General features: G+C 39.7%; 1 protein-coding gene across 2 annotated transcripts in view; it reads left to right on the top strand.

The window, feature by feature from the left end:
* Positions 1-12,520, top strand: part of far1 (fatty acyl CoA reductase 1) — a 59,246-nt gene extending 46,726 nt beyond the window's left edge. For both annotated transcript variants that reach the window (XM_032523341.1, XM_032523340.1), the window contains 4 exons: positions 5,329-5,500; positions 8,316-8,445; positions 9,199-9,326; positions 9,940-12,520. In XM_032523341.1, coding sequence (XP_032379232.1) covers positions 5,329-5,500; positions 8,316-8,445; positions 9,199-9,326; positions 9,940-10,099 — 590 coding nt within the window. In that variant the 3' untranslated portion in view covers positions 10,100-12,520. The remainder of the gene's footprint in view (positions 1-5,328; positions 5,501-8,315; positions 8,446-9,198; positions 9,327-9,939) is intronic.
* The last annotated feature ends 672 nt before the right edge of the window (positions 12,521-13,192 follow it).

Raw genomic sequence — 13,192 nt, 5'->3', positions numbered from 1 at the left:
GCATCCTTGTCAGCTCCAAACTTGTGTTGTGTAGTCCTGTTTTTATTATCTTTAGGGTTAGACAGAAACTGACAAAACACAACAATCAACACAAGGTCCTTTTTTTTTTTTTTTTTTTTTTTTTGCCATCTGGAGATATCTACACTTTCAATCTTCCACAGCAGATAGTTTGCCCAACAAAGGTTCAAAGTTGATTGACAATGGCGTAAGATGTTGACTTGAAAAGCTTGTTTGTAAAGCTCAAGTATTAATGTAAACATCAGAGAGCATCCCTCAATAGGCATTTAACATTACTTTAAGCAGTACTTATACGGGGAGTTTTGAATTGGTTTAGCATTCTATTGATGATTGCTGTTTTTTTCTTGTGAGGTACACAATATTAAAAATACTAACATTTGGGTTAGAGCAGTAAATCAAGGTAACATCAGCCTATGAGATGTATTTTCAGTTATATGAAAGTGTGTGACAAGATTCATTTTGCCAGCATTCAGGCATAGAAAATTAAGTAACTACTGATTGATGACTTGTGTTGAACAACCTTCTGTTTCTTAGAGGACCATGTAATATCCACGTTCAAGAGGAATCCCTTGAGCAGAGCCTTTCGTCGGCCCAATGTTAATCTCACACCAATCACCTAATCAATCAGTACTGGATGCGCGTGAGCCACAAGGTCCGGCCTTCCTCTATGATCTGTACTCAGGTGATGGACAGAGAGCCCAGGTAACCCATCATCGCCGACCCGGACCTGCCGCACTTGTGTTGTTTCAAAAGCCAAACCCCCTCTCACACATGCAAACACATCTCTGCTGCTTTATCTGTCCCTTTTCTCGTAGTAGCCTAATGTTGTAGCTGCTATGCTGAGGTGTTACATAATGCTTGTGTGCGCTTTTGTTGTTGAAGAATGATAACCAACTGTTCTCCTTAACATACAGGGGATTACTGATGGGTTTGCACTCTTACATCTTGCCCTTGCAAGTTTGTATTCTCAGTTGAGTTCCCAAAATGCCGCACTAAGGTCATCTCAGTCCAGCTGATAAAGGACTAAGGCGGTCGGTCTGAAGATTCATTGGAAACCCAACCTAACCTGCTAGCTGCTGAAGTCAGTGAAATAAACCGGGTCTGTTGCTTTTTTTTTTTTTTTTTTTTTTTTAAAGTCAGATATTTAATCGGCGGCCCTTCTGATGTTGTACTGTTATTACTAGCAGTGGTAAAGCCATTAGAGAGGGCTGCATTGCCTATTAATTGGAGGAGGAAATGCACATCCTCCTTCATCTCATCCTCTTGTGTCCTCCATGTCCTGTCATTGTGTATCTCTCTTCTAGAGTACTGATAAACATGACTTCAAGACCAATCCCTTAGAGCAGGCCTTCAGAAGGCCCAATGTCAATCTGCGCTCTAATTCCTTTACAATCAGTACTGGACCACTGTCAGCCACACGCTGCCACCCTGATCTTGATGGCTATCTCAGGCTGACAGGCTCCAAGCCCCGGTAAGGTTGCAACGCCCACTGCACTTCCCCACCCCCCCTCGCCAGTCAGCCTCACCTTCCAAACGCACCTCCCCCCTACGGGTTTTTTTTTTTTCCTTTTTTCCTTCCTTCTTTCTTCTACTAGCCACAGGTTACGTGGGATGGTGGGAACAGGGAAGGGTCTTGGGCAAGCGAACAAAGTTTGCAGGTCTGTACTTCAACTGGACTTAGTGAAGAGTGTCATGACAACAAGATTTGGCTCAATTGGGGCATGTTTCCAGCTTTGCTCTGTTTTTGAGAATGTGCTTAAGAGTTTTATTTTTATTTTTTTATTCAAAGACTTCCTTTTTGTGAACAAGCCATGCCTTTAACATGACACCATCCGAAGCATCAGGGTACCTTTGGTTATTTAAAAAAGTTCATGTTGCCCTGATACAACCCTAGGCATGTTATATCACATTTGTGTTCTCTTTACTACAAGCTATAGGTTTTCAGACTTTAAACCCAATGCCGTGCCAACCATTACAAACAATACATCTTCATTGATTGAATATCACGTGGTGTTTGGCTGTCGAAATAATTTGGTGCGAGAGCTAATTCACATTCTATGGGTATGATGATGATGGTATGTCACCAGCTGTAATGTAACTAACTATCTCTGCCTCTGTGTGCTGATCAACATGCATGCCCTTTCCTTAAATCATTCACTAGAGGAACCAGAGTCATTTCAATCTGCCTCACTTAGTGTAAATGTTGAACGACGTAAATGGAACAGGACTGTCAATGGATTTAGTCCTTTTTTAATTTTTTAGTCATAACAAAATGAAATTGTTGCAACTATGCAATTAAATGTTGACTTGAACTATAATCAAAACTCACAATTACAAAAAGTGCACTTTGAAGACTCTAAAACCCTCGTATAACCCTCAATATAACGGGCACTGTGTTCTACATTCTCACCCCAGCACTCACACAACACTGGTTACTAGTTGTGAATGATCAGAAATACAGAAATGAAGTATGTTAACTGGATTCACTTGTGTGAACAGGATGCAATATTGTATATATTGGATGTCTGTGTCCCTGGGACAAAGCAAATCATTTTGTTTGTTGTTGAGACAAGATTATCTAGTCTACCCAAAATTATTAGTCTAAAGTTTAGGTCCATTTGACAGTGCACGTCTGTCTGGCTGCACACAAGCCAAATCCAGTTAGTCTCTTTAACTAAGTTTTATCAGTCACTGTCGTCAGAAGAATCACAGACCTAACTATGCAGTGCATCTGACAATTTGTAAAGTTATCATATAATTAAATAAAAATCTGATCACTTCGTGAACATTTTAGTGTGCACTTCAGTTTAATGATACAATTCTAAAACTGGTTACAAAGTGGGAGCATCCTCTCTGTTAAAGCTTAGCCGAACATGAAATTTCATATTCCATGAAAACTATTTAAAATTAGATTTTGTTGCTCTTCAGATGATTATTGAAGGGTTTAAATCGGCTACTCTTTCATAATTTTTTTCTGCTTAGTGTGAAATGATCGATGTTGAGACTAATAAACTTGCCCTGAAAGATTTGGTAAAACATTTTTGTGTTACTCCATCTTTGATGGTACTCCTCTAGTTCAAGTATTTGACTTCTGTTTCGCTCTTCCCTCCCAACAAAATGGAACCCTGTCCTGCTCTTTATCCATCGATCCTCCTCTAACTTTATCACGCTCAATTCCTCCCATATATTGCCAACCCTCCCCTCTCAATCCAACCAACCTCACTTATCACCACCTTCTCTATTTACCTTGCCACGCTATTCTCATACTCTTACTGTGTCATTCCTCTGTTTGCACTCTTCTGCATTGTCCCCTTATGTTTTGCCAATCTTGCCAACTTCTCTGGGCCTACGCTACCCTCACTTTTTATCCTTCCAATTTTCTTTTTCTCACACTATGCTTCTTTCCTCCCCCCCCATGTTTCTTTCACACCATCATAGAATGATGAAGACAATCACACGCCTCCACAAAGCCATGATGGTCTGGAGTATTTCACCAGTCATTGGGTGTGGAAACATGACAATGTAGGCATGCTGATTGCCCAGATGAGCCCAGAGGATAAGAAGGTATGGAGGACACAAATTACAGTGATCTTGTTGTATGGGGGAACAAAAACAAGTAAATTTGGTATTCCTCCCATCATTCACGCTTTGTCTTTTCATTGTCCGTCCACCCCACATACAACAGACATGTATACACTGAGGTTGGTAGACAGATTTACACTTGCTGTTGTCTGATGTAGGCTGGCTACAATAGTAGGTCCTTCATTTACAGTGACGTCAATTTTAAAGTGAACAGAGATGTTTTTCATAACTGTCAGAAGGAATCTGCATTGTGGAGGGCATGTTGGTGGATGGAAAGTGAGAGATTTTTTACTTTGTCCTTTTGACACAAGAGCTTTTGTTTACTACTGAGACGTTGTCAGTTTCTCTTGACCAAAGCATATTGATAACAAAATAATCAATACTACTATTGGTAAGTATAGAATGTGTTTTCAAATTTTGATTAATATTGATTTGTAGTGTTCTATACTGTTATTTTCAACTTGAAATTTTTGAGTAAAAGTATTTTATAGAGTGCTTTTCACAGACATAACATTCAAGATGATGCAAATATGAAACTGTACAAATACAAATATTTACGTTGTTGATGCCTATTGATACCAGCCATAAGTCACCAAATCAATAAAGTTACAGCTCAATAATGCATGTCATGTTGAGACGTACTTGTCAATCGCTGGAAGAACATGACATTTTAAAATTAATTGAAAATGCTCGGTTTTATTTCTGTAGGTGTTTAATTTGATGTGGTCAGCTCCACTGGGCGGAGTACATGGAAAGCTACTGTATGGGCACAGAAATATGTCCTCAATGAAGAGCTGTCGGGCCTGCCTGCTGCACGCAAACACCTCAACAAGTAAGAGTGGAATCAATCAGCTATTCTGCCAACACTACAGACACAGTGACACATGGGTATGTAGTAGCTCTTATAGACTGCTGCATTCTCTGTAGAGAGTAGTCCTCTAGGTCACCATACAGTGGGTAAATCTCTACCCACTGTTTGACACAACATACTGTACAATGTAATGAAATTCTATCTCTGCATTTAATCCATCCTAAGCGTTAGGAGCAGTAGTCAAGTACAGTGCCCGGGAAATATCCTTGAGATTAAGTTGTTCATCCTCCCTTAACTTTGAGGTCTTTACATTTGTCGGAAATGAGGTTTTTTCAGCCTAATTCTCAGATTGTCATTCTGAGTGGATAGTACAGTCGGAGTGGCAGTAAATCCCTTTGTACAAAACTCATGTGAATAATTCAGCACCCAGAACTTGCACGGCATTAGCTTTTTTTTTTTTTTTTTTTTTTTTTTTTTTGCCATTCTGGAGATATCTACACTTTCAATCTTCCACAGCAGATAGTTTGCCCAACAAAGGTTCAAAGTTGATTGACAATGGCGTAAGATGTTGACTTGAAAAGCTTGTTTGTAAAGCTCAAGTATTTAATGTAAACATCAGAGAAGCATCCCTCAATAGGCATTTTAACATTACTTTAAAGCAGTACTTTATACGGGGAGTTTTGAATTGGTTTAGCATTCTATTGTATTGCTGTTTATTTTATCTTGTGAAGTACACAATATTAAAATATACTAACATTTGGGTTAGATGCAGTAAATCAAGGTAACATCAGCCTATGAGATGTATTTTCAGTTTAATGAAAAGTTGTGACAAGATTCATTTTGCCAGCATTCAGGCATAGAAAATTAAGTATAACTACTGATTGATGACTTGTGTTGAACAACCTTCTGTTTCTTAGAGTACCATGTAATATCCACGTTCAAGAGGAATCCCCTTGAGCAGGCCTTTCGTCGGCCCAATGTTAATCTCACATCCAATCACCTAATCAATCAGTACTGGATCGCCGTGAGCCACAAGGCTCCGGCCTTCCTCTATGATCTGTACCTCAGGCTGATTGGACGAGAGCCCAGGTAACCTCATCATCGCCGACCCGGACATGCCGCACTTGTGTTGTTTCAACGCCCAAACCCCCTCTCACACATGCAAACACACATCTCTGCTGCTTTAATCCTGTCCCTTTTCTCGTAGTAGCCTAATGTTGTAGCTGCTATGCTGAGGTGTTACATAATGCTTGTGTGCCGTTTTGTTGTTGAAGAATGTATAACCCAACTGTTCTCCTTAACATACAGGGGATTACTGATGGGTTCTGCACTCTTTACATCTTGCCCTTTGCAATGTTTGTATTCTCAGTTGAGTTCCCAAAATGCCAGCACTAAGGTCATCTCAGTCCAGCTGATAAATGGACTAAGGCGGTCTTGGTCTGAAGATTCATTTGGAAACCCAACCTAACCTGCTAGCTGCTGAATTGTCAGTGAAATAAACCGGGTCTGTTGCTTTTTTTTTTTTTTTTTTTTTAAGTCATATTTAATCGCGGCCCTTCTGATGTTGTACTGTTATTACTAGCAGTGGTAAAGCCTTAGAGAGGGGCTGCATCTTCCTATAATTGAGGAGGAAATGCACATCCCCTTCATCTCATCCTCTTGTTCCTCCATGTCCTGTCATATGTGTATCTCTCTCTACAGAGTACTGTAAAAATGACCTCAAGACCAATCCCTTAGAGCAGCCTTCAGAAGGCCCAATGTCAATCTGCGCTCTAATTCCTTACTAATCAGTACTGGACCACTGTCAGCCACACGCTGCCACCCTGATCTATGATGGCTATCTCAGGCTGACAGGCTCCAAGCCCCGGTAAGGTTGCAACTGCCCACTGCACTTCCCCACCCCCCCTCGCCAGTCAGCCTCCACCTTTCCAAACGCACCCTCCCCCATACGGTGTTTTTTTTTTTTTCCTTTTTTCCTTCCTTCTTTCTTCTCACTAGCCACAGGTTACGTGGGATGGTGGGAACAGGGAAGGGTCTTGGGCAGAAGAAACAAAGTTTGCAGTGTCTGTACTTCAACTGGACTTAGTGAAGAGTGTCATGACAACAAGATTTGGCTACAATTGGGGCATGTTTCCAGCTTTGCTCTGTTTTTGAGAATGTGCTTAAGAGTTTTTATTTTTATTTTTTTTTATTCAAAGACTTCCTTTTTGTGAACAAGCCATGCCTTTAACATGACACCCATCCGAAGCATCAGGGTACCTTTTGGTTATTTAAAAAAGTTCATGTTGCACTGAATACAACCCCTAGGCATGTTATATCAACATTTGTGTTCTCTTTACTACAAGCTATAGGTATTTCAGACTTTAAACCCAATGCCGTGCCAACCATTACCAAACAATACATCTTCATTGATTGAATATCACGCGGTGTTTGGCTGTCTGAAATAATTTTGGCTGAGTAGCTAATTCACATTCTATGGGTATGATTGATTTGATTGGGTATGTCACCAGCTGTAATGTAACTAACTATCTCTGCCTCTGTGTGCTGATCAACATGCATGCCCTTTCCTTTAAATCATTCACTAGAGGAACCAGAGTCATTTCAATCTGCCTCACTTAGTGTAAATGTTGAACGACGTAAATGGAACAGGACTGTCAATGGATTTAGTCCTTTTTTTAATTTTTTTAGTCATAACAAATTGAAATTGTTGCAACTATGCAATTTAAATGTTGACTTGAACTATTAAGTTCAAAACTCACTAAATTACAAAAAGTGCACTTTGAAGACTCTAAAACCCTCGTATAACCCTCAATATAACGGGCACTGCTGTTCTTACATTCTCACCCCAGCACTCACCACAACACTGGTTACTAGTTGTGAATGATCAGAAATACAGAAATGAAGTATGTTAACTGGATTCACTTGTGTGAACAGGATGGCAATATTGTATATATTGGATGTCTGTGTCCCTGGGACAAAGCAAATTCATTTTGTTTGTTGTTGAGACAGATTATCTAGTCTACCCAAAATTATTAGTCTAAAGTTTAGGTCCATTTGACAGTGCACGTCTGTCCTGGCCTGCACACAAGCCAAATCCAGTTAGTCTCTTTAACTAAGTTTTATCAGTCACTGTCGTCAGAAGAATCACAGACCTAACTAATTGCAGTGCTATGACAATTTGTAAAGTTAATCATATAATTAAATAAAAATCTGAATCACTTCTGTGAAACATTTTTAGTGTGCACTTCAGTTTAATGATACAATTCTAAAACTGGTGTACAAAAGTGTGAGCATCCTCTGTTAAAGCTTAGCCGAACATGAAATTTCATATTCCATGAAAACTATTTAAAATTAGATTTTGTTGCTCTTCAGATGATTATTGAAGGGTTAAAATCGGCTTACTCTTTTCATAATTTTTTTCTGCTTAGTGTGAAATGATCGATGTTGAGACTAAATTTAAACTTGCCCTGAAAGATTTGGTAAAACATTTTTGTGTTACTCCATCTTTGATGTTTACTCCTCTAGTTCAAGTATTTGACTTCTGTTTCTGCTCTTCCCTCCCAACAAAATGGAACCCTGTCCTGCTCTTTATCCATCGATCCTCCTCTAACTTTATCACGCTCAATTCCTCCCATATATTCTGCCAACCCCTCCCTCTCAATCCAACCAACCTCACTTTATCCCACCACCTTCTCTATTTACCTTGCCACGCTATTCTCATACTCTTACTGTGTCATTCCTCTGTTTTGCAACTCTTCTGCATTGTCCCTCTTATGTTTTGCCAATCTTGCCAACTTTTCTCTGGCCCTACGCTACCCTCACCTTTTTATCCATTCCAATTTTCTTTTTCTCCACCTTATTGCTTCTTTCCTCCCCCCCCATGTTTCTTTCACACCCATCATAGAATGATGAAGACAATCACACGCCTCCACAAAGCCATGATGGTCCTGGAGTATTTCACCAGTCACTCCTGGGTGTGGAACAATGACAATGTAGGCATGCTGATTGCCCAGATGAGCCCAGAGGATAAGAAGGTATGGAGGACACAAATTACAGTGATCTTGTTGTATGGGGGAACAAAAACAAGTAAATTTGGTATTCCTCCCATCATTCACGCTTTGTCTTTTCATTGTCCGTGTCCACCCCACCATACAACAGACATGTATACACTGAGGAGTTGGTAGACAGATTTACCACTCTGCTGTTGTCTGATAGTAGGCTGGCTACAATAGTAGGTCATTCATTTACAGTGACGTCAATTTTAAAGTGAACAGAGATGTTTTTCATAACTGTCAGAAGGAATCTGCATTTGTGGAGGGCATGTTGGTGGATGGAAAGTGAGAGATTTTTACTTTGTCCTTTTGACACAAGAGCTTTTGTTCTACTACTGAGACGTTGTCAGTCGTTCTCTTGACCAAAGCATATCTGATAACAAAATAATCAAATACTATATTGGTAAGTATAGAATAGTGTTTTCAAATTTTAGATTAATATTGATTTGTAGTGTTCTATTTACTGTTATTTTCAACTTGAATATTTTTTTGAGTAAAATGTATTTATAGAGTGCTTTTCACAGACATAACATTCAAGATGATGCATATATTGAAACTGTACAAAATACAAAATATTTACGTTGTTGATGCCTATTGATACCAGCCATAAGTCACCAAATCAATATAAAGTTACAGCTCAAATAATGCATGTCATTGTTGAAGACTGTACTTGTCAATCGCTGGAAAGCTGACATTTTAAAATTAATTGAAAATGCTTCGGTTTTATTTCTGTAGGTGTTTAATTTTGATGTGCGTCAGCTCCACTGGGCGGAGTACATGGAAAGCTACTGTATGGGCACCAAGAAATATGTCCTCAATGAAGAGCTGTCGGGCCTGCCTGCTGCACGCAAACACCTCAACAAGTAAGAGTGGAATCAAATCAGCTATTCTGCCAACACTACAGACACAGTGACACATGCTGTATGTAGTGAGCTCTTATAGACTGCTGCCATTCTCTGTAGAGAGTAGTCCTCTAGGTCACCATACAGTGGGTAAATCTCTACCCACTGTTTGACACATACATACTGTACAATGTAATGAAATTCTATCTCTGCATTTAATCCATCCTAAGCGTTAGGAGCAGTAGTCAAGTACAGTGCCCCGGGAAATATCCTTGAGATTACTGTTGTTCATCCCTCCATTAACTTCTGATGTCATTTACATTTGTCCGGAAATGAGGGTTTTTTCAGCCTAATTCTTCAGATTGTCATTCTGAGTGGATAGTACAGTCGGAGTGGCAGTAAATCCCACTTTGTACAAAACTCATGTGAATAATTCAGCACCCAGAAACTTGCAAGGAATTAGAGAGGGCATGAATTAAATATGATGCATCTGTGTAAAGAAACCTGGCCTTGAGTATTACGTATTATGTTCCAAATAAACTTAAACTAGCGGACCAAAAACTTGCAGCACTTTTTTTTTTTTTTTTACATATTTTTATTTCATTTACTCAATCGTGATTGTGTTTTTTCCCAGGCTGAGGAACATCCGCTATACCTTCAACACCATCCTGGTGGTGTTCATCTGGCGTGTCTTCATCGCCCGATCCCAGATGGCCAGAAACATCTGGTACTTTGTGGTGAGCCTCTGCTTCAAATTCCTCTCCTACTTCAGAGCTTCCTCCACCATGAGATAATAAGCCTTGAAGAGGCAAAGGGGCAAAGAAATGAAGAAACCTTGGCAGTGGACGTTTAGAGGTTCCTGAGCTCAAAGCCCTTAAAATGTTCTCATGCTGTCTGTCTCTGGCCCCGTGTTTCCCCTGACACTCGAGGATTTAATGGAACCGTTAAACCCATGAACACAGACCGAGCTACTGGACGAGCCTGGAGAGTCCACAGCAGTCTAAATGTTGCATATCTTGGGTCCATCTAACCTGATCTCTTGCATTTCACAAAACCGAGGGCATGGATTCATCTCACAATGACCATTGCTTAGACTCGCAGCACCTTGACTAGTTAAAGAAGCAGGACCCCACACCCTTATTCTGTTTATTTCCAGTCAGTCGGGTGCTGTGCCAGTTTTACTGCTGCTTTCTTTAAGCTCCAGGGCAACCAAACCTGCGCTGTCTCGTCTGTCTGCTTGCCTGACTTCCTGCCTGCAAAACAAAGCTATGCGTTGTATGATGCTCTGCTGCACAAATCTTTAGCTGGTTTTGAGTTAGTCCAGGCTTCTCCTTATGTGATCTTTCATTGAAAAATAAGTACTCAAACTGCTATGTAAGTTATTTTTCACTTGAAAACACAACTCAACACTCTTGTCTTTTTCTTGTTTTTATTCCTCCCTTGATGTTTGTGTGGTTCTTGTCAATTTTCTGCTACTTATGTCTACTGAAATGTTTTAAAAGCCTGTTACAAAATGTATCATACACAGGATTAGGGTTTTCATGTGACTGCAGTTTTACAACAGATACTCCCACCTGAGCCGGTTTTGCACGTTTAGTTGGCAGCAGTTGAATGATTCTCTACTGACTCAGTTGAGTCTCGTTCAGGGACAGGCTCGCCTAGAAATCATGTTCAAACTGCCTTGCCCTTCAAACCACACCGCCAAGACCAAAGCCATTTCAACCAATTAGACAGTTGCACTGGCTGCTGGGTGTAAAGAGAAAGTTGACATTGCAGGGGCTGAAGGGAGCGCACTCGTACTGACCTGGGCCCCACCAAGAGTTGTCATTGGCTGTCTTTTACTCTTCCTGCTTGAACACTCAACAGCAATGCACTCCCCAGTGAACTGCAGTGGCTAGTTCCCTATTTACAACCAAGCACAATGTAGATTGTAATACAATGGCTTTATCCAGTGCCTACAAACTGATTGTTGTTGCATCAGCAGATCTTGCAAATCAAGTTTCTTCTACAAGTTTATTTTTTTTGTGTGTCATTTGGTCTTGAGCTGTTTTTGCCAAAAAACTCTTGGCTAACAGCCTCATAGCTCAGTAGAGGGTACAGGTGGAGTTAAGAGGAGAAATGGTGTCACCATTTGGTTTCTTTTTCTCCATTATGCTTGTGCATTTAAACCTTTTATTACTGATTTACATATTTTGTTGATATACAATGTCATGACTTTTATTAATTGGTCAGCTAGTACACTTAATTTCAGATAGCTCCAACTGTAGCCCACCATCTTTTTGAAAGGTTCATGTTACTTTAGTATTTTCCTCTTTAGTAATTCTTATGGGTCATGGGTTTGTCATGTTACTGGTTCATTAACTTAAATCTTAATTGCTTTTGTAAATATATGTAGGATTTGTCATGTGCTTATGCTGTTTACAACCGGCGGCTGTTAAACTCTTGGACTATTCTGTTGCCTTCATCATTCTGTTTTGTTACATAAGAAATGTGTCTTTTATACAAGAAATGTTGGCTTGTTAGAGAATTGGCAACATGAGCCAAGACATTTTGCATAAATTTCTTTCAGTTTTCATAGCAACTGAACCTTCTTGCCATATAAGTCCTTTACTAACGTACATGAGGTTAACCTGTGCACATTTGTCTTGTCTGTTACCTATTTCTCGGGCACACTACAATGTTGAGAGCAGCGTTTGACCATGTGCTCATCTTCGGTTGTGCTTGCATGTGTCTTGGGCCATAGCAGCTTTAAACACCTACATGTACGTCTAGTAGTGTATGTCCTGGATTACAAATGTTTAAGCTTCAATGGTGTTTGTATTAATCACCTGCAGCAAAGTAGTTTTTTTTACTTCTCTGGCTTGTTTTTGTGGCTCAAAGATTGTTGCTCCTATTTAACATGGTCAACACAAAATGGGTCCATATGCTTAAGCTGTACTAGTATACAAAATGTTTGTTTCTTAGATTGATTTGCATTAAGACTTGTTACAGTATGTCAATTTTTCAATGTGTTCATGTGGTTCTCGAGGTGATCATTTTTCTCCATTGCTTCTGCTTTAAGCATGAGGAGCGAACAGTAACCTATACTGTTCTTTCAGAAGGAAAAGGAGTTTTTGCCACAGGCATTGTCAATGTGAAACTAAAAAAAAAATCAATGGGTGCCTTTTGTTTGTAAACCAAAAAATAAGGAATAAACTGTTTGATCCTGATTACGAGATTTGATTTCTTTTGAGTAGAACGTCACTATGTAAGACCATAAAACAAATAATTAGTCTGAATCTGTTGAGCTGACCGGATTCCTGTGGTAGCGTAGCAGTTATTAAATTACTTGTATTTCCCCAGGACAATTATCAGTGACATGGTAACCTTTTTACCTTTGCACATTTCTGTATTTGGTTTCAAGTCTGAAACTTTGAGTGGGGTTGGCTGTGGATCCTTATAACATAAAAGCTATGAAAGATCAGTTGGTGTGTAACTGTATATACAGGCGCCGGTAGCATGAATACTGGTTCACATAAATGCTGTTGTGTCTGATCCGTTGCCCTCATTTTACTCTGGTTGCTAAGCAAACGTGACACTGGAGATTGTGTCTGGGTATTGTTTCACACTTGAGGTTTTTCTTACTGCAAGTGAAGTTAAGGACAGCACAAAATCAAACCTCATTTCAGTGAACAAGGGATTCTTACTTTACCCAGCTCTTGGAAAACAAAAATAAACTAAAATTAACCAACAAAAACAAGTAGCATTCATTCAAGTAGTGCAGGGTCTGTTTAAAATAAATCATTAGACACAAATATTACAATCTCTAAAATGTTAACATAGTAGTTAAGCACAACTGTCCACGGCTTCTCCACTGTGAGGATCATGGCCGCGGGAACTAGGGGTGC

Source organism: Etheostoma spectabile, chromosome 8, assembly GCF_008692095.1.
Source record: "Etheostoma spectabile isolate EspeVRDwgs_2016 chromosome 8, UIUC_Espe_1.0, whole genome shotgun sequence".
NCBI lineage: Eukaryota > Metazoa > Chordata > Actinopteri > Perciformes > Percidae > Etheostoma > Etheostoma spectabile.
Note: the sequence above shows the minus strand (reverse complement) of the source record. Positions and strands in the feature narration are given on the sequence as shown.